Source organism: Cricetulus griseus, assembly GCF_003668045.3.
Source record: "Cricetulus griseus strain 17A/GY chromosome 1 unlocalized genomic scaffold, alternate assembly CriGri-PICRH-1.0 chr1_1, whole genome shotgun sequence".
Lineage (NCBI taxonomy): Eukaryota > Metazoa > Chordata > Mammalia > Rodentia > Cricetidae > Cricetulus > Cricetulus griseus.
In genome coordinates, this window is record NW_023276807.1 from 94,060,129 (window position 1) to 94,080,840 (window position 20,712).

The window sequence follows — 20,712 nt, forward strand, 5'->3', positions numbered from 1 at the left end:
CTCCTGGAAAAAGGCATATGTGTGTATTATTTTTCATAGTTTTATATATATGTCATTTTCCATAATGCTTAAAATCTTACATGTGTGTTTTGTGTCTAGTAGGGTAAGCAGGTGTTTTATATCCATGGATTCAAGCAATCTGTCTTTTAATTGTGGCATTATATATAGAAAGTGATTTCTGACTCTGAGTTCAAAACTACTGCCTCGTGGGGTCTCCATGATCTACATGCCTTTGTTATAGTCTTTTTATTTTAACTTTGTATGGGTTGATTTTCTGTTATTCAATGAATTATGTTGGCTTTTTTTGCTGTTTAATCTACAAATTGCAATGTGAACACATGTTTTTGAGGATTAAATATAACTAGTGCTTTTATTCTTCCCTCAAGAATAAATGGAAAACACTTCCACATTTAACTTCTGATCCTCCTTCAGATTAATTATTCACTTATATTTTCATTCAATATACATGTGTTTAAAACCCCAGAAAGTTGTTATTATTTGATAGTCATTTATACTAACCATGCACTTACTATAGTTTTGCTCTTCATTCTTGCCTATATGTCTGATCACAGTGTTTCTTTCCCTACCAACTGATGAATAACTTACATTTTCTTTAGTTTTGTCTGCTTTAGGATAAACTGTCTGATCTTGACTAAAATGTCTTGAATTATTAACATTTCTAAAGTGCATTTCAGGGTAATAGGATTCCAAGTGGCAGAGTGATGAAGCAATGAAAACAGTGACTTGGATTGCAACAGTGATGGGATTCTAGCACTACTTACTTTCTGTTATATTTAGAAGGATCTGCTATGCTTTGGAGAATGACTCTTAATCTGGCTGTTTCAAGAAACGATCATAGCAGTTGTTTTGTTTTGTTTTCCCCTGGAGGTGATGGCATGGATTTCTTTTTATAAGCCATGACTTTGTTTTTATTCTTTAAATTATTGGATTGATGGTTTCAACATTTAAAAAATGAATCTTGGCTCTGTGGAGATGGCAAGCTGGTTGAGAACAAGTGTTGCTTTGGCAGAGGACTGGAGTTTCGTTCCTAACACTGATGTCAACCTATCAGGTGGCTCACAATTGCTGGTAATTCCAACTCCAGGGAATCCAATACTCTGTTCTGGATTCCACAGTAACCTGTACACCTACTTCCACACAAATAAATCAAAATCCTAATACGTGAATATTTACTTTATCAATTTTATTGTATAAAAACATTATAAATTCTATGAATGACTCTTGTTGATCATCATTGTGGTCAATTGGTATTCTGATAAACCAGAAATTGGACTATTTTCTGACATATAATCTTCTTCTACATTGGTCTTATATGTTGTTACTTCTAAATGCTATGTGTCCTAGTTTCTTTTTCTTTTCCTTTTTTCTTTCTCCTTTCTTTCTTTCTTTCTTTCTTTCTTTCTTTCTTTCTTCCTTCCTTCTTCCTTTCCTTTTCCTTTTCCTTTTCCTTTCCCTTCCCCTTCCTCCCTCCCTTCCTTCCTTCCTTCCTTCCTTCCTTCCTTCCTTCCTTCCTTCCTTCCTTCCTTTGTTTCTTTTTTTTTTCCAAGACAGGGTTTCTCTGTGTAGCTTTGGAGCCTATCCTGGTACTCGCTCTGGAGACCAGGCTGGCCTGGAACTCACAGAGATCCGCCTGCCTCTGCCTCCCAAGTGCTGGGATTAAAGGCGTGCACCGCCAAAGCCCGGCATGTCCTAGTTCCTTTAGGAAATCTTTTGAAGTCTATGTTCTCAGGTTTATTACCTGTGTGGTTTTGTGAAATTATTCTCTTCGTGGCATCTTCTGTTGGGAGTCTTCTTTGTGTTCTTGGAATTGATCAGCAGAGATCCTGACCAATAACTCTCCTTGTCTTTTAGGTACTTTGACAATTCTATTGAAGCTGAAGTAGAACTATATTTACATTTATCCTAACATGATACCAGCAGCACCCACAATAAAATTATTTAATATCATCACAAATATCTTCACTGCAAATATCTTACATTCTCCTAGATTTTCTTCATGTTCAACATGATAAAACAAAAGAAGGTTACTGTTTTCTAGATTTTAGATGATGCAATCACTGCACACTGTGTAAAACAGTGAACTTTCAGAAGTTCATGGTATGCCTTCCATGATCTTCATGGAAACTCCTGTTGTCATCAGTGTTGTTAGAGCCGACACTGCCAGAAATGGTGCTCTTGATGTTTTTTTTTTTTTTTGGTCTCATACCTTCTATTTAATGTACAGGAGAAAATGTGAAAGTGTGCCTCAGAATCGCCCCCCCCACCCCCGCAAAACAGGGATAAACAGTTGTATCTTATACTGCTCTGTTTTATTATATTTCTATTTCTGGGACTCCAATAAGTACATATTCTTTCTTTTCTGTTTCCAACTCTTCTCTGTTTTTACCTTTGTGTACATTTGTGCTTTGTGGCATATACTTTCTTCTGATTTATTTATTCATACCAAATCATCTCTCTAACCATGTGTAATCTGCTGCTGCACCAAAAACAGAGCTAGGAATTGTGTTTCTCAATTGGAGCTATTCTTCCCTTTTTCTGTTGTAATAGTTTTTAAATATCAGAATTTCATGAAAATTATGATCTTTGCCATAGTCCAGAATGTAATAATGTTTCAATTGTCACTACACACACACACACACACACACACACACACACACACACACACACAGTGTGTATGAAACAAGACATGTAATTATTATTTTTGAGTCTGGTTTATTTTACTTAGTATGATGACATGGGCTACACAAAATTGAACTTGGCCTACATATTAAGAAAGAATAATTAAATTATAACTCATGTATGCAATGGTATGCCTTTCTTATGAAGCCAGCTAAGGTAAAGATGTTTATATTATCATCATGTTGATAGGTTTTTGAAGTCTTGAATCTGAGGGGCTCCCTTTTCTTGGAGTAGGAAACTAAGGAATATTATTGTGTGCTGTACTGGGATATGGAAAGGATGGTCCTTATGTAAAAAGCAGTTCTCTCCAGCTGAAGCATTTTAAGGTTTCTGTTATGCTATTTACACATTTTTATACTAACTGAACTAAAAGTGTTTTATTTGTTTTAAAAGCCAAAAAGGGATGCAATTTGTGAATGACTATTTTTCTCCTGGAGAAGAAAATACCAAACACATATGATGATATAAACAAACTATATTATATAATACTATTAAGAAAATCTTACTGTATTTGTCGCCTCATCATCAAATGTAAGTATGCGACTTAATGAGCTTCTTTTGTGATCATTAGGTGGTATAGGAATAACTTTGTGTGGGCTTGTCCAACCTGAAAACCAAAAATTCATGCATTTTAGGTTAAAAAAAACCACAGTGATACTTTGTTTTCAATTAGAAACATTTAGTTAATGTGCATGAAACTGTAACAAAGCTTCTAGAAATTGTATGTTTAGTTTTCTGCTTCCCAAATTGCATGGAATGCATGGTAAGATTTCAAATTAAAAATCTATGTCACAATTGCCCATAGTCCTGGACTCAATTTAGTGCTGTGAACTAGTTGGTCATTTTTCCAATTCCCACCTTGGCTGTGCACATCAAATGAAACAAGAAGAAGTATGTATGCTGACCAAAACCTTACAAACTTTAAATTGTGTTAGAGCAAAGACATAGAATCTAAGCATGTTATATGGAATTTGAAGATATCTGCATCTATAGTAAAACCAATGTCCACTTTGGGCCACAGAAGGTATAAACAGTTTATGCATACATCTGGAGTATGAATCTAGCAGAATACTGCTGGCTTTTCAAGACTATTTCTCCAGCCATGGTACACTTCATTACACCTGAAGTAAATGATAGTGATTAATTTATTCCACAGATAGGATATGTGGGTCCATGGGTGAAACTCTCTGCTTAAAAAAAATCTTGGAAACAAACTCTCACGTTTCTTTATAAAGCTTATTTAGTATAGTGGAACCATTTCAAAACCCCTCTCTGGAGAAAAGTCATTGAAGAGTACTGGAGGCAAACAATTTTAACACCTAGCTGGTGCCATTTGGCTTTCTTTTTTTGTCTGTTACAGATCTGCCTTATCTTAAACGCCAGTGTTAGACAAAGCTTATCATGCATTTTAGAGAAGCATAATTTAATTCACACATTGTTACAAGCCTTTCTTAGGTTAACTTGCTGTTGCTTAAACTATGGCCTCTGTCTTCAGCAGATGTCTGCCATTTTCCAAGTTTTTTGCTTATAGCTTTGTCTATTGCACAGATTTCTCTAAACATTTGCCTTAGGGTTTCTTTTACTGTGAAGAGACACACCATACCACAGCAACTCTTACAAGGAAAACATGTAATTGGGATGGCTTGCTTACAGTTTCAGAGGTTCAGTCTACTATCATCATGGCAGGGAGCATAGCAACATGCAGGCAGACATGGTGCTGGCTCCATCTTAATCAGAAGGCAACAGGATGTGAACTCAGACTGGGTAGTATCTTGAGCATAGGAAAACTCAAAGCCTGCCCCACAGTGACATACTTCTTCCAACAAGGCCATACCTATTCCAACAAAGCCACATCTCTTAATAGTGTCACTCCCTATTAGCTTATGAGGGCATTCAAACTAACACAACATTTATACTTGGAAATAATAGTCTTAAAAACAAATCTAGATGTACAGTCTTGCTCATGAGCTTTGAATTCAGATCTGGCCCTGTCAATTAGACAATGGCCACACCTAGAAGAGTTTCTGCCTCCAGTCCTTACTGATTTAGCTAGCTTCAGTAGATAAAATATTGAAAGGCCCCCACCTTCAAGCCTCTTTTCTACCTTTACTCTGGTCTTTTGCCTTATTCCTCCATTTCTGTACTTCAGGTTTGCCCACTCAAACTTCTAAACCCAATTCCCTCAACTGTCTCTCAGTCACTAATCTGGCTGAACTCCCCGCCCCCCAACTTCCCTCATCAAAAGCAGAACATACTATATTAGTGAATTTTTCTATGCTATTTAGGCTGACACACTGCCTTTAGATATGGATTCCACAGGGACTCGTGACACAATGAAGGATGGGCTCACATTACCATGTGGCTGACTTTACTTGAGCAGAAAAAACCAACCATGGTTTGCTGCCACCTTGGCTAGGGAGTTCATCAAAATGGACACAAACAAGTGTCTGGGCTTCCATCTTTGCTAATGGTGGCATAAAGGCAAATGTCATGAGACTTCACCACCATTTTGGTTCAACATCACTACATGACACAAACCAAAAATGGTGGTACCCATAAAACTTCATAGTCCCACATCCCCTTTATATTAGACTAAGGGAAACCATCAAACCCTGAAAAGGCTTATTTTATAATTTTAATATTTTGGCTTTAACTTTGATAATTTTACACAATACAGTTATTAGCTTCTAAGGAGAATCTATTTTTCCCTGTTCATCCGCATCCAAAACTGACATGCTAACACTCTTGAGATTCACAAGTCCCAGTGGAGACTCGAAGGATAAATTGCCAATTGCTAGACAAGCTGCTACCAGGAGCCATTGCAGTAGGCTCTCCAGGTTGCACTGTTTGCTATTTTTGCCTAATGTCTTCAGGCCCATTTTCTTCTAACTGCCATAAAATATTCTCCCCCTCAATATTCCATTGAAATGTGTCTGTTTTTGTTTCTGTCTGATCTAACAATATGTTTTAAATTTTTCCTTCACCATGAAAAGTATAAAACTATAATCCCAATAAACAGTAGTGTTCAAATATTGGTTTGTTAAAGCATATTTTATTTATGATTATTCCATATAGACTGGCCACATGTGATTGTGATTTTTTTGTGATTGTGATTTTTAACATCGTGTATTTATTAACAAATTGACTTATAAGTGCTCATGTAAACTAAGGTTGTTAACTTGGCTCAACTTCATTTTGTTCATAGTAAAACTAAAATTAATCATAATAATGGTTAATTGTCCTGAATCTTTCTTTGGAACATTTAACATGAGTTTTTAAATTTAGAAATGTTTAAATATCCTTTTAAGAATAAGACACATAGATAAGACATACATAACCATGTAATTCTAATCAAATGTTATCTCCTTGATCCAGTCTGATTTTTCCAGTCTCTTACTACCCCAGACTCTTTCTGAAATCACAATTGGCAAGATATTTCTCTCCTCAAATCTATCAATTTTCCTGGCATCCTTTCCATTCTGACCCAGTTCACCTCTGCGAAATACTCACAGTCCTTTTATACACAAATGAATCCCCCACTCCTTTTAGTGGCTCACCTCTGTGTCTCCTACTGCTAATCCTCCTCCTCCACTTCCAACTTTCTGGGCAATCCCTCAGTTTCACTCTGTAGCCAAATCATCCACTTCAGCCCTCTAACTGTGCAGAGGTTTCTCTACGAGTGCATGAAGGCAATCATAGCATGATGCATCACAGCTGATCAACTTATGACTCTCCTCTGCCATATAAAATCAAGCCCATCTATGTTCCCTTAGAGCCTGGGGACAGAACCTAGCCCCCCATCCATTGTCCTCTTTTCTGAAGTAAGCAGCCAACAAGAAAAAAATTCATCCCCTTCTTTTTTATCTGTCCTGAAAGTTGAGAATGAAGGGTTCATGAGCTAAAAGCCTCAGGTGGAATGAGAAATTTTGGACAGGACAGTTGACTTGACTGATAAAACCTGTGCAGAATTCTGATAAGGAGGACCACATACCAAACCCTTGGTATCTACTACTTCCAGACTGCAGGGGAACTGACCTGTAGATGGGTTCTTCTATCTCCAAAGTCCCCCACTCCACATTTTTGTCCTCTAAAGCCTCAAGACCCCATACACCACATGCACACAAGCTCCCATTCTGCAGATAGACTGTGGCCCTTCAGCTGTTCTGATTAAAGCACAGTTCTACTTCTGCAGATGCCCATCAGGTTTCTTTCATTTTCACACCACCACCACCCATCCACATCTAACATTATGTATGTTCAAATAGAATTATCATAACCTTCCCATTTAGTTTTGGTCTGTTTTTAAGATATAATTGGAATGAATTATGTAACCAATTAATATATTAGCTAAGTTGTCCAACTCACGACATGAAGGAATCAAAGCAGTAAACTATTATTCATCTCCAAAACCCTACCAACTAAGCCCCCAACATTCCCCTACTAGAAAGCTACATTATATGGTGTTAGGCATTTTGTAATGAATTATCTAGTTGATAATGAATTTCCTGGCTCTTTGAGAGAACTGAGAAAGGATGATCTCTGCAGTGTGAATTGCTATGAAGACACAATATTTCTGAGATATATGTACTTAGCAAATTACAACAAGGGAGAGAATTGGATGTTTAAGTCGCTATTGTAAGAAGGCTGTAGAACACTAGGAGTCTATGTGTGTATATAGTGATTGAGGGTGTGCACATACTAGGGATGGTAGTAGCAGAAAGCAGTGCTGGATACTGTGTAGACAACCCATCAAATTATAGATGAGAAATCTTAAGACACTAGCCATATAATATATTTAACAAAAATATGGCCTTTGAAGTATTTGCTGTACTGTAAGTAGAAACTAATGTGTATATCAAGATGAAACACGAGTTGGTTCCGAGGTACTGATGAACAAGCAGAAAATTCATACACATAAGTACTGAAACCACTATGTGGCAACTGCAACAATAATGGAGCCCAGAGTTCTGTGAGGTTGCAGAAAAGGGTTATCTAGTCCAACCAGATTGTCAGGAGTTAGGAACATCTTCCTGAAGATGACAACTGATCTAATCTTGAAAATTAAATAGGACTTAAATTTTTAAAAAGGGGAAGTGGACGAAAAGCTGTTGTGCCATGCAGGGAAATAGCATGTATAGTACTAGCCACAGCTAGGAAAGTATAATGCTGTTAGGAAACTACAGAATGTTCATTATAGTCATTGTGCAGTGTCAGGAATGGAATGGTGGAAGAACAGAAGACAGGCTCAGCACAGGAAAGCTTGCTTTTAAACTGTAGATGGGGTTATTTGAGCATTTTAATTAGAATCTTAAAACTTCCAGAAATCACTATGATGTACTTAGCTGACTAACAGAAGTGATGATGCTGTAAGAGCTCTTGTACTTTCCATAGATAATCCATCTGAGATCCCCTAGGGACAGAAAACTCTTCGTTGTCCTCTAATCTGAGTTTTGCTTCATGAATTAATTCATCACACAAACCTTGGATCCAGAAGTTAAAATTTGGGAACTATGTGGACAGAGATGTTGACAGAGGAAAGATTGCGAGAGATGGCTTGTATAGCCAAGGTGCTCAGTGGTTATCTCTGAATTCTACTCTGGCACCCTACCCCCAGCTTATTCTGGGTTCCAATAATGAATATATTTCTAATTCATATGGAGTTGTTTTGACTATTATGAGCTGTATGTCCTTCATCTTTACTGTTATCAGTATTTAAAGAAGAAATACAAGAATATCAAAGTGAGCCAAGTTTGTGACATGCAGTTTAAGTGGTCAACATGTTTATGAACCACTGATTAGAACACATATCATTATTGCTTATATTATTTTCATAATGGCAATGATGATTCACTGAGGATAGTTTTTTTTCTCTGTCACCAAAGGGAGGGAGTAGGCAGCTTTCTGCAAGGCAGGAAGGTTTTGTGAAGAGGCAAATATCCAGACTGCTTGACTTTTGATTTCTCACTCTTTATAACTGTGAGAAATAAGTGATTGTTGTTTCAACCAACCAGTCTTCCGTATATATTTTTAAAAATGCTTAATGTAAGATAGTTGCCTTAGGAATACAGAAAGATGAAAAAAATGGTTAGAAGACGGAAAGACACACACAGGGCTTATATATTGGTATCAGCTGGAGTCCAAAGTGAAGGACACTATGTGACAATAGACAAACTTATTTTATGTATGAAAGGAAAACCAAGCTATCTGCTCCAGTGAGAGGCAAAGAGTCCAGTAAAGGATCAGACATAATTAGAATGAGTTTAGAACCATTTCCTGGTAGAGTACCAGCAGAGCCATTTTGGAAACAAAAAAAGGGAAAAATTAGGCAGTCTTGGCATGGGAAAAAGTCACCAATGTACTCTTTCATGACCTCACCTTAATATTTGTAAACCTCCACTGAAAATATTGAATGTTCTATAATTAATTCTAAGATTTCTTTCTTTTTCAGGATTTATTGGGGATGTGAGTTTGGTTTTGCTGAAATCTGACAGACTTGTCATTTATGATTAATAAACATTTCTAGGGTCTTCAAAGTCATTGAAGTGCTACTCTCAAGTATTACTATTTGAAACGACTAGTGGATAATAATGATGATGATGAAATTAGTAGCAACAGCTATTATTCATTTAATGTTTCTTTAGGTTCCAGAAATTTTTCTGGGCATTATACATTTTAATCCTTAGAATTTTGTAAAATACAAATTGTTCCCAATTTATGTATGAAGCAGCTGAATGTTTTGGGGTTTAATTTATGCTACAGGTATATTGGTCTTCTTTTTTCACATTAGTTGTTTTTCCATGAATCACATTCACATAAAATTGTAACTATTAACATGCTATGAACTACTTTTATTAGTTTATAAGTAAGAATACACACTTGGAATTCTAATTGCCTCTGGGTCACATAACAGATAAGCTTAGGATTCAAGCTCAGATTGTCCTGATCTTGGAGCCTAAAATCTGAGGCTTCTTTCTAAATCAAGCAGTAAAATACACAGCTCAAATATGCCCTAAATTTGATTCTGTGTTGACACCATGTTCATCAAAATCACTTTGGTAATTTAGTTCCTTTAGTAAGCCCTTCCTTCAAACTAAATTTCTTCATAATAATATTTTAAGAATTCAGGGTGAGGGCTGGAGAGATGGCTCAGAGGTTAAGAGCACTGGCTGCTCTTTCAGAGGTCCTGAGTTCAATTCCCATCAACCACGTGATAGCTTACAACCATCTATAATGAGATCTGGTGCCCTCTTCTGGCCTGCAGGGATACATGCAGACAGAATACTGTATACATAATAAATAAATATTTCGAAAAAAAAAAAAAGAATTCAGGGTGAGGATGATTTTTCAGGAACCGACCAACAATATTCCCTTGAAACTATACTGTATTGGGGTTTTTGCTTGCATGGTAAGTAGCATATTAGACTTCATATGACTTTATCTCCTTTAATGATATGTTCTTAGTAATAAACTATTATGCATTGGGATATTAACAAAGAATGAGTTCATGGTCCTTTTTTGATTTCTAATAACATAGTGTTTATTTTTTGTTGAGACAGTGTGTTTGATTCTCAGTAACATATTTGCCTAGATAGAATTTTCAGATAATCAGCTCAAAATATTCTGACCTCACTAACACTGTATATAGGAATTCTATAACTCAGGCATTCCCCTAAGCCCACCTTGAAGACCTTAAGTCTATATAAAAAGCACTGCTCTTCTCTGCTTATGCCTCTCCATTTTCTCCCTTTCAGCTTAAAAGTGTTTGAAGGGTGAGGTTAGAGACATGCTGAGTGCTGTTTTCATTTTGATTTCTTTTTCCTGCTTTGTACTTTCTTCTTGGTTCCTAACAACTATGGTCTTTCTATGGGAGGAATGTCAGAAAGTATGCATTTCCACCATGCTAACATGGGTGGCCTTGCCCTTCCTTCCCACAATTGGCTCCCTTCGTCCCCTAAGGTTTTGGATGAAAGCTGAAGATGAACTGTGCAAGTGTTCTGCAGTTTCTTACACCACAGCAAGCCAAGCACCTCTGCCGCAGGTTTGACCTTTTCCTTTTCCCACAGTCAAAGATGCTAATCATCTTATCCCTCCCTCCCTGCCTACCATGCACACTTCCCTACACAGGACGTGGTTGTTGTGGTTTTCCTTTGGAGATATTTCACACTACAAATTTGTCCAGAGAATCCTAGGACAGATGACAGTAGTACCATTAACTCAGCCTTCGGAAGCATAACACTATTTATGGAGTGTTTGCTTCTCTTCAGTTCCTGTTCTTATCCAATCTACATATATCTTTCCCATTTCATCTCAGCCCCTGAAACTTCACTTTTTAACCAGCAGATTGTTTGTAAGAGAGAGAAACAAAGAGGGAAGCTTGCTATACAATTATGAAAGTGATACAGAAGATCCTCTTCTGGTAAAATAAGGTTATGTATATAACTAGAATAGTTATCGGTTAATATATTTATTGTTGATCACTACAGATCATATTTGATTTTTTAAACAAAATTTTGTTTTACAAGCAGATTTATATGTTTTTTCATTTTAAATAAGCCATTTAAAAAATATAATTAAAAATAATTTGTCCAGTTATAGTTTATGCTAATTTAACTGCTAAAATTCTTAAAAGCTCAATTTCATGTTCTTCTACCTCACTTGAAAGACACGTAAAGTCTATGCTACTTTACTTACCTCCAAGTTTTGCCCTGATGGAAATGTCTGGTACTTCCCTGGAATTCCATTTTCTGCTTGTTTGTAGTTCTTCTAATAGCACTGTTTGCCTTTTTATTGGTGTTTGAAATCCTTTGTCTGGCCTAGGAACTCGATTTTGAGGTTTCACATCATTGTAACTCACCAGATTCGGTATGGTTCTGCCAATGCCAGGCTTTAAATCAGCATCAGCACCAGCACTCATGAATCCTGAGCAGGGATCAGCTAAGGATGTATCATCACGAAGTGGAAACAATGCATACTCCGGCCCATATGGTGGGGGATAAGGGTAGTGAAAATGATAGTCTGGCAAGACTGAAGGAGGGTAAGGATGAAATTTTAAAAACGCAGAGCTGCATTTCTTTTCAAACCTGCTGCAGTTATGTCTGTCTTCGGGTCCTTTCACAAAGGGCATGTTCATTTTCCGTAAGAGATCACAGTAGTGTGGGTAATCTGGATTCTCAACAGCCTTTGCTCCTGAGAAGATGAATCTTTCAGGGATACTAATCTTTCCAGGTTTGTTCTTAACCTCCATATCCATGTAATTTTTCATATTTTTATAAGGATTGTGAATTAAATTCTTTTGATACATCTTTTCTCTTTAACTATTAAGAACTTATATTTCCAGTAATGGACGATTAAGATTAATCTAGCATAAAATCATTAATTCAATTTTCTAAATGTAGTTTTTTAAATCTTCAGGTAATTTTTTTTCTGCTGAAGGGAGAGATAGAAAGTTCAGAAATAGGGCTGAACAAAAAAGAAAGAAAGAGCCTTTGTTGCTTGGCAATAGGAGAAACATAACTCATGGAACTACTTATTATGTACATCATAATGCATTGTTAGGAACCACTCCCCAAAAGTGCTAGTAATAGTTCTATCGCACTTCTTTCTTCTAATACTCAGGAAACTTGTATCACATACATATCTACATATATGTATTTTCCATGTTTATATTTTGTGGGTAAGATAGTTACTTATACTGAAGTTAATCTAGTGAATACATACACACAAAGTCTCTCTGACACACAAACTAGAACTAAGTATTTAGTTTTATGTGATAAATTATAAAAATTGGTATGTTTAATTTAAACACACTGCATCAATGAACATGCATTATTCTCCTTTTTGAAGGAAAGAAATTCACAAAATCTAGCCAAACTAAAGGTGCATCCTTATATGCCTAAAATTATCCTCAGTTTCCTTAAGGTTACCACAATGTCCAGAATGAAAGCAAGGAGGGTTTTTTATGTTATTTTTGGTAAGCAGCAACACACACACACACACACAGACACACACACACACACAGACACACACACACACAAATTAAAAAATCTGTTTAAAATGATAAGTGTACCAGCCCACTTAAGAGCTGTTTTTAACTAGATAATTTGGTGTTGCATGAAGACTGCAACTAAATTGAAGTATGAGAATTTGGGGGATAATAGCTCACACATTCTTTAAATGAATCAATCAAGCAAGAAAATATGCAAACAAAAAATAGAAACAAACAAAAACCCCAAATAAATGACGCTACTGTAATATCCAGAAACAGAATATGTCAGATCAACTGTATGCTATTCAATATAAGCAGAATGTGGTCACGCCCACCTTTGATGATTGAAATTTTGAGATATAATATTAAACAGGAGGTAAAATTGAAATGCATGGTTGTCTTTCAGCATGAGGTCCTGGACACAGTATATCCAAAACTTAAAAGTCCATGAGGTTTAGTTCACTCAGTACCTCTCATTTCTTCATATTAAAGTGAAGCTAGCATGTTTTTAGTTATTCAAAATATTTATATAAGATTTATTTCTATGACAGCTCAACTATCATTAAATCCTCCCAAAGGCAGAAAAGTGGGTGGAGAGTCTCTTTCAATTTAAAATATGTTCTCATTATCCGTTGCCTCTTGACTGCTTTGTATGTTTTCCTGAATCCAGGTTATGAAAGGTGATCTTCTAAGCTGAGTACTGCATGAAAGTCATTTTTTTCATCTGTGGCCACTTCCTATGTGTTCCATCATATCATCTTTTTAGGCAATGCCTTTTTAATTCCTCCTAGGTGTCCACGGCATCTATCTTCCATCAAGTTCCACACATTGATAATGTACAAATTGCTGGCATTACGATAGTCAGAAACTTTGAGAGCAGTACATGCTTTGTCATTAGTTCTGAGCATCTGCAGCCATGAGTAGGCCCGCCTAGGCTGAAACTCAATACACCGCCAGGGTAGTAAGAAAGGCTTTCCCTTCCACCACAGAAAGGCAAAGGTTAGAACTTTGGGGGCACAAGATTCTTCTCCTAGCTTTGGAATCCCTGACAAGACATTTAGGTTCTGGAGGGGTTCCCTTAGTGGTGCGGTGGCCTCGAAGGCAAAGGAGCCCCTTGGGGAGCGATCCCCTGCCTCCCATGTGCTCCCAAGCTAGCACCCAAGCTAGCACAGCTCCCGCAGACGGCCCGAGCGGAAGTGGCGGCGTGTCAGTCGGTCCGTCCTTCCGGCCCGCCGTCCGCCAACTTCCGGCGGCGGGTGGGCGCGCGCCAGGTAACGACCTTCTGCGCCGAGGCTCGGCCGGCGGCGGCGGCGTGTGGATGGAGGCCTTGGCCCCGGGCCGGGCTCCCGCGGGGACGGCGGCGGGCCGGGGGCGGGCTCCGCGCTCTCGCGCTGTCGGTGCCGCCGTCCTGCTCTCCGCCTTGCTGCGGGCGCCCCCTGCAGGTGAGGCTCGGCGCCGCACGGCGGGGGCTCCGGCTCCTCACGAGAATTGCGTTGGCCCCGAGTCACGTGACCGCGTCCACACAAAGAAACCCTCCGGTGGCCCGTACCGCACCGGAGAGCCTTGTTTTGTGTAGGCGTCTTAAGAAAACAAAAGAACTACGGTTGCATTGAGAAAATCGCTGTGGGAACGTGAAGGTGGTGTAGGTGCAGACTATTCAAACGGAGCTTTGAGTGAAAAGTGCCTTAACACACTTAAGTCCGTGGGGCATCGCCAGCCTGAGTTTCACAGCGATTGGAAGCCATGATGTATTGCTCTGAGTCTGTGCTATGAACCCAGAGAGCTTTTAAAAAAAATCTTTGATGATGCAGCGCCCTCTGTTGGTTGTGGGTGTAAAATGCAGGATGTCGCTGGGGTTTTAAGATTTCAACTAAAACACTTCTCACAGTTTCAAAATATACTTATGCTGGACAAAGGAAAGAGAGTGTCTAGTGTTTACTAGATTTGCTTTTTAACTAGATGGGTTTGACTGCATTTGTGTGTTTCAAGTTGTAGACTTACTAATAATAAGCTGTGTTCCCTAGGTCCCAGAGAAATGTATTAAAGATAACACTTGTCAGAAGTTAAAATTTGTTCAAATAAGGGAGAATGGAAACCTAAAGTAACCTAGGATACAGACGTAGAAGGAATGTGAAGATAGGGATAGGGAGGAGAAGAGAAAGAAATGGCGCGTGCTTGCTAGTTTTTGTTAACTTAGCATAAACTATAGGCACCCGGGAATAGGAACCCTCAATTGAAGATTTGACTATAAGACTGACCTGTGAGCATGTCGGTGGGGGCATTTTCTTAATTGCTTTTGGTGTGGGAGGGACTAGTTCTGTGGGGGAGGTGGTGCCATGCTGGACAGGTGGTCCGGGGCTGTGTGAGAAAGCAGTCAGAGGAAGCAAGCCAGCAAACAGTGGTCTTCTGTGCTTTTGCTTCACCCCGGTTTGGTCTTGAGTCCTTGCCTTGGTTTCCCTGGACGATGTATAACTCGTAAGGTGAAATAAACCCTCTCTTCCATGCTGATTTTGGGCATCGTGTTTGTCACAGCAACAGAAAGCAACTAGGACATGATGGGGCGGCGGTGGGGGGCATGGGGAGAGATGACGATTACTCCTTATACAAAGTCCAGGTGTAAACTTTTGTGAGAATAAATTGTCTTTAATTATTCTGTCTAAGAAAGATGCATTTGAATGGCTGTTGGACTTACACCTGCTACTGAAAGTTTGTGTTTTTGTTTTAAAATCTTTCCTGGCTTTCGTTTTCTCCATTGAGGACTGTCAAAAACAGGATAAGCAATTAGTATCTTAACTTGTAAATTCTGAATAGTAAAGGCTGATATTTATATAGCACTTTACAGCTCCTACAATAAACACGAAAGATTGTAATTACTGTCAATCTCATTTTGCAGATGAAACCCTCAAACTGGTAGTTTAAAGTAACTTTCTCGATTTCAGTATGTGGCAGAATTTGCATTAAACTCCACTCGGGCCTTGAATGCCATGATCTCTGCTTTGCACTTGCTTGCTATTAAGGCTCTTTGGGGTTAATGCTTTACAGTCATTGCATTGCCTTTCGTGTTCATTCTATTCACAGCATCATGCCATCATATATTCACTCAACAATGAGTGAAGACTAGCAGGATGCTTTTCCTAGTTATTTTAATAGTTTCCATGTCAAAGATGAGGTGCTTGCAAATGATTCTTGCTTAGTTGACTTAAACACTGTGCTTCCACCAATGGCGTTTGTCCCAAGAAAAAATGATGTGTGTGTCTGAATAACTGCATCCCATTGTAGATTGTTAAAGACAGATGTCAGTTAAGTTCCATGATAGCTAAGTAATGAGGACAGGTGGGGATTTGAGGGAGGTAGGGATTGTGATTTGGGTCCTGTAAGTTGGGGTGTATTGTAAGTAAGCACAGAAAGGCTGAGTTGGTAAGCCTTTGATATATTGCATTATTTAAGGACTATGCAGAGCAGAGGGTAACGTGTCAATGATTTATGCTTATGTGGGGGCAAGATAATCTTATTTTAATATTTTTACAAGGCAAGCTTAGATTATTTCTTTTCTTTTTGTTTTTCATAGTTGGATATTTGGCTCGATGGCCAAGAAGTTTTCAATTGACTCAAGATTCACTGAAAATAGTGGGATCATCACATTTTCCGGGTACTCACGAATAGCTTTTCAGCAATAGAATGTTACTAACATCTGTTTACAATTTAAGAGTCCTGTTGAAAAAACTAATATTCTCCAGTTACTCTTGTTCTCGAAGTCAGTTTCCTTCTTTGGAGCTGAATTAAAGTGGTTTCTGTAGAGCTGGAGTCATCCAAGTCATTCTGTGTGCAAAGAAAAGTTATTTCTTAAAGTTAACTAAAGTTTCCTATAGTGCTTTGACTTGTAGCAGATACATTACTCACTATAATTGTAAAGTGGAAAGCTTAAGTATGCTAACATAATTTTAAATTCAGATCTAAACACTAGAAAGATTTGGGATATGTTTTCAGGGTATTCACATGAGACACAGCAGCTGCAACTTTTTGGGATTTTTATTGATTTAATTTCATTTGCCACACAACACCTTCGTTAATTTTTTTTTAGTTTGTTGACAAAGTTGACATTAGAACTGTCTAGTTCCACATCATCATCATATTGTAAAGAAGTTCCTGTGCTCATTGAGCAAGTAGTCCCAGCCCCTGAGCACTGCCAATACTTTCTGACTGATAATTGTTGTTCTGGGCTTACGTAAAACTACACTGTGTGTGATACTGTTTTTTGTGTTGAGATTATATAAGTACTTCATTCTTTTTTATAGCTGAATAATGTTCTTTTGTATATGAATGTATGTTTTCACTTCTCTTAAGTATATCTTAGGAGAATAATTTATGGATAATGTTTCAATGATATGTTCAACCTATTGAAGAACTGCTAAAATGCTTTGCAGAGGGCCTGAACTAGCTTTCCTTCCTAGCAGTGTATAAAGGTCCAAACTTCCTAACATTCACATGAACACTTGTTACTGTCCATCTGTTTTGATTACCACCATCCTAGTTGTGTGTGAAATGACAGCTTTTTGTGGTTTTGAGTTGTCTGCTCCTAACTCCTAATGAGGTCCCCTTTCTCTACAACTCAACAGAAACAACATATACCATTATATATAGTATAGGTATCTTTCTGCAAGAATGCCCATTTGAGGCTCTTACTTTTTGTTGTTTTTATTGAGCTGTAGAGTTCTTTATTCTGTATTAATATTGTGTGTAACACTGTACAGTATCCTGACTGTTGGATGCTTTTTAAACATGACTTACATTTCCTCCCATTCTGTGAGTTATATTTTTGCTTCTTAAGTCTTTTGGAAAGTGCATTTTAAGCTTTGATAGTCTTAGTTTATTCTTTTGTTTCCTTTTAAAAGTCTCATCGTCTTCACTATAATCCATTCTGAGTTAGGTTTTGCTTTTGATTCTTTACTGTATGGCTGTCTCGTTGTTGAAGTCTGACTTGTCACTGTTATTGAAAGCAATTAGCCATGGCTGTGGGATTAGTGATGGGCTCCCTGTTCTGGTCCATTGGTCTGCCTTTCTGTTTCTTATGCCAGTGGCTTTACTGTTTGGATTATTATTGCTTCACAGTGAGTTTTTAAGTGAGTAAATGTGAAGCCCTCACGTTTAAAGATTTTTTTTGTTGCACTGTGGGGCCTTTGCAATTCCACATTAATTCTATAATCAATATCAATTTCAAACAAAAAGTACATTGGGCTTTTAAAATAGGAGTTGAACTGTATCTATAGATCAACTTTGCTCCTTATTAATCCTTTCACTCAGTGAACATTAAGTACCTTCATATTTATTTAAACCTAATTTATTTTCATGTTGCCTTGTAGTTTTCCAAATATAAGTTTTATAGTTCTATTGTTTCTTCCTACTTATTTCATTTTAATGCTGTTTTAAATGAAAGAACTTAATTTAGCAAGTTTTAGATTGTTTATTATTTATTGTAGACATGCTATTAACATTTATATATTGATACCATACCTTCCATTTGCATAATTTATTTATTAGTTCTCTTTGGGGATATTCTTTAGTATTTTCCATGCAAAGTATGACACCTGAAGTTAGTTGCATGTTTTTGTTTCCAATATGAATGCAATTTTTTCTTACAATTTGCTTCATTTAGAACTTCATCAATACTGATTATAACAAATGGCTTTGTGTTGCCTCTAAGGGGAAAGAGAATGTCTCAGTTTCTGACTATTCAGCATAATGCTAGCTGCTTTTAAAGATGTTCTTAATCAGACTGAAGATGATTCCTTCTGTTCCTTTGTGTTGAGTGTTTTCACTGTGAAGGATGTTGCATTTTTATTAAGTTGTCTTCCTACATCTGTTGAAATGATCATTTGGTTTTGTTTATTATATTGATACGATGCTTTATTTTAATTGGTTTTTATAGAAACAGCCTTGCAGTTTGGAATACACTTCAGTTGATCATGATGTAATGTCTTCTCTTTGTATCCAAACATTTATTTATTTGTTATTTGTATATTTGGGGGGCAATGAGGGATATGCATGAAAGCTATGACCTGTGTATGGAGGTCGGAGGACAACTCAGCCTTTACCTGCTGAGCCATCTCACTGGCGCATGATAGTCCTTTTCTGTGGTGTTGGATTTGACTGCTAGCACTGTGAGGTTGACGTTTCATAAATACTTGTAGTGTCCTTGAGCATTTCATTTGATTGTAGTGTTAGGGTGATGGCGACTTTGTAGAATAGATGCTGGTATTTTTCCTCTTCATATGTTTTGAAACAGTTTGTGAAGGATTATTGTTCATTTTACTTCAATTATTTGATACAATTTGCTGGTGAATCCATCTGGTTCTGGAGTTTATGGAAATATATTTTAGTAGTATTTTATTCTGATTTTAAGCTTATTCATATTTTTTATATTTAATCATGTCTTTCAAAGGAAAAATTGGGAAACAAACTACTAGTTAAGGACTACTTATATAAACTAGTTACTTCTGTTTTTATGATTCTCTTCGTTTATAGATTTTGATGGATCATGAAGTGCCTGGATGTGTATCTTCTTGGGTTTTGCCCTGCTGAACTTGTTCGGTGATCATTAATTTGTAGATTTATGATATTTGTAGATTTGGGGAAATTTTAAATAACAGTTTCTTCAAACATTCTTTGTAACTTATCCTTACCTTTCCCAGGACTCCAGTGCACTGATAGTTCCCTTATGTCCACACTATGGTTTGTTCATCTTTATTCTCATTTTCATGTCTCTCAGCCTGGATCCCCAGGTGGCTTTTCTTAAAGGCTCCTATTCTTCTGACTGCTGAGTCTCCTTTGATTTATGAGATGGGGGTTTTCATTTCAGTTATTACACTTCTCCATTTGCAATTTCTTCTGGTTCTTTTGAATCTTTTCATTGGCATTCTCTATTTGAAGTGACTACATCTCATATTCTTTTTTTTCTTTTTTTAATTATTATTTTGTTAGTTCTAGTTAGGGAACAAGCTTATTTCAAGTCCCTTCTCCCTCTCCCTCCCCTCACCCCTAACCCTCCTCCCCCACCCCCAGTCTACCCACACCCCATCCACCCACCACTCCCCAGGCAGGGCCCTCAACTGGGGCTCTGCAAAGTCCACCAAGTCTTCCTATGCTGGTCCTGGGCCCTTCCCCATGTGTCCAGGGCCAGAGTGTAACCCTTCATATGGGATGGGCTCTCAAAGTCCCTTCTTGCACCAGGGAAAAATACTACATCTCATATTCTTATTAGTATTTTAGGTATGGGTTTCTTGGTTCATTTAAAATAGTGAATTCAATATTCTAATCAGTTGAGGCAAATATCTGTTCTTTCTCAAAGTTACTGTCAGTTAACTGCTATGTTTTACATGCATGTTTCTTGAATCTTTTTTTGCATGTCTTTTTTATTTGAAAACTGGATATTTAAAATAACAGTGATTCTGAAAATAAGATTATTTTATCTCCTCAAGATGTGGTGGTGCTACTTTGGCTGATTTTTTTTGATCATTAATACTGAGGTCTCTGTTAATTAACTTAGGCTACAGTTTAGCCAGAAACTTAGACACTTGTCACCAGCTAGTCCTTGTTCCTTTCCTGGGGGGTTCTCCATGCCTTTTTGGGGGCATAACTTTAGTTTCCATCCAGGCAGGTGGCAGTTATATTTAAGCTGTGTAGAAACTCAATTTCATTCAGAGGTGAGAATTTAGTGTTTACATGAGTGTACACAGTGTTGGACATGTGCCCATGCCTATGCATAAATTTGGTGTTTTATTCTCTGAAATGTGTTAGTTTTTTTCAAGTTTCCAAGTGTCATGCATGTTTATTCTTAAATATTTGAGTAATGTGCTCCCTGCAATTATTTCACTGTATCGAACTATCCAATCCAGTATACTATGAAATCCATTAAAACTGGCCAGAGGGTCTTTTAAGAAACTGTTAAACAGATCCTCTGAGAGAACAAAAATTGTAGGCATTCAAATCTATTTACTCCCTCTAGTGGCTGCCAGGCTATTATCTATGCT

At 37.5% G+C, this 20,712-nt stretch overlaps 2 protein-coding genes across 3 annotated transcripts in view; one reads left to right on the forward strand and one right to left on the reverse strand.

Annotated features, from left to right (window-relative positions):
* Spata48 (spermatogenesis associated 48) overlaps positions 1-11,962 on the reverse strand; it is a 46,218-nt gene extending 34,256 nt beyond the window's left edge. The window contains exons 1-2 of the mRNA XM_027387737.2: positions 11,392-11,962; positions 3,207-3,307 (exon numbers count right to left, since the gene is read on the reverse strand). Of these exons, the coding sequence (XP_027243538.1) occupies positions 3,207-3,307; positions 11,392-11,962 (672 nt within the window). The remainder of the gene's footprint in view (positions 1-3,206; positions 3,308-11,391) is intronic.
* Positions 11,963-13,823: 1,861 nt separating this feature from the next.
* Zpbp (zona pellucida binding protein) overlaps positions 13,824-20,712 on the forward strand; it is a 120,656-nt gene continuing 113,767 nt past the window's right edge. Inside the window, exons 1-2 of one of the 2 annotated variants that reach the window (XM_027388122.2) lie at positions 13,824-14,127; positions 16,254-16,334. In XM_027388122.2, coding sequence (XP_027243923.1) covers positions 13,824-14,127; positions 16,254-16,334 — 385 coding nt within the window. The remainder of the gene's footprint in view (positions 14,128-16,253; positions 16,335-20,712) is intronic. The other variant, XM_035453475.1, reaches the window with a different exon arrangement.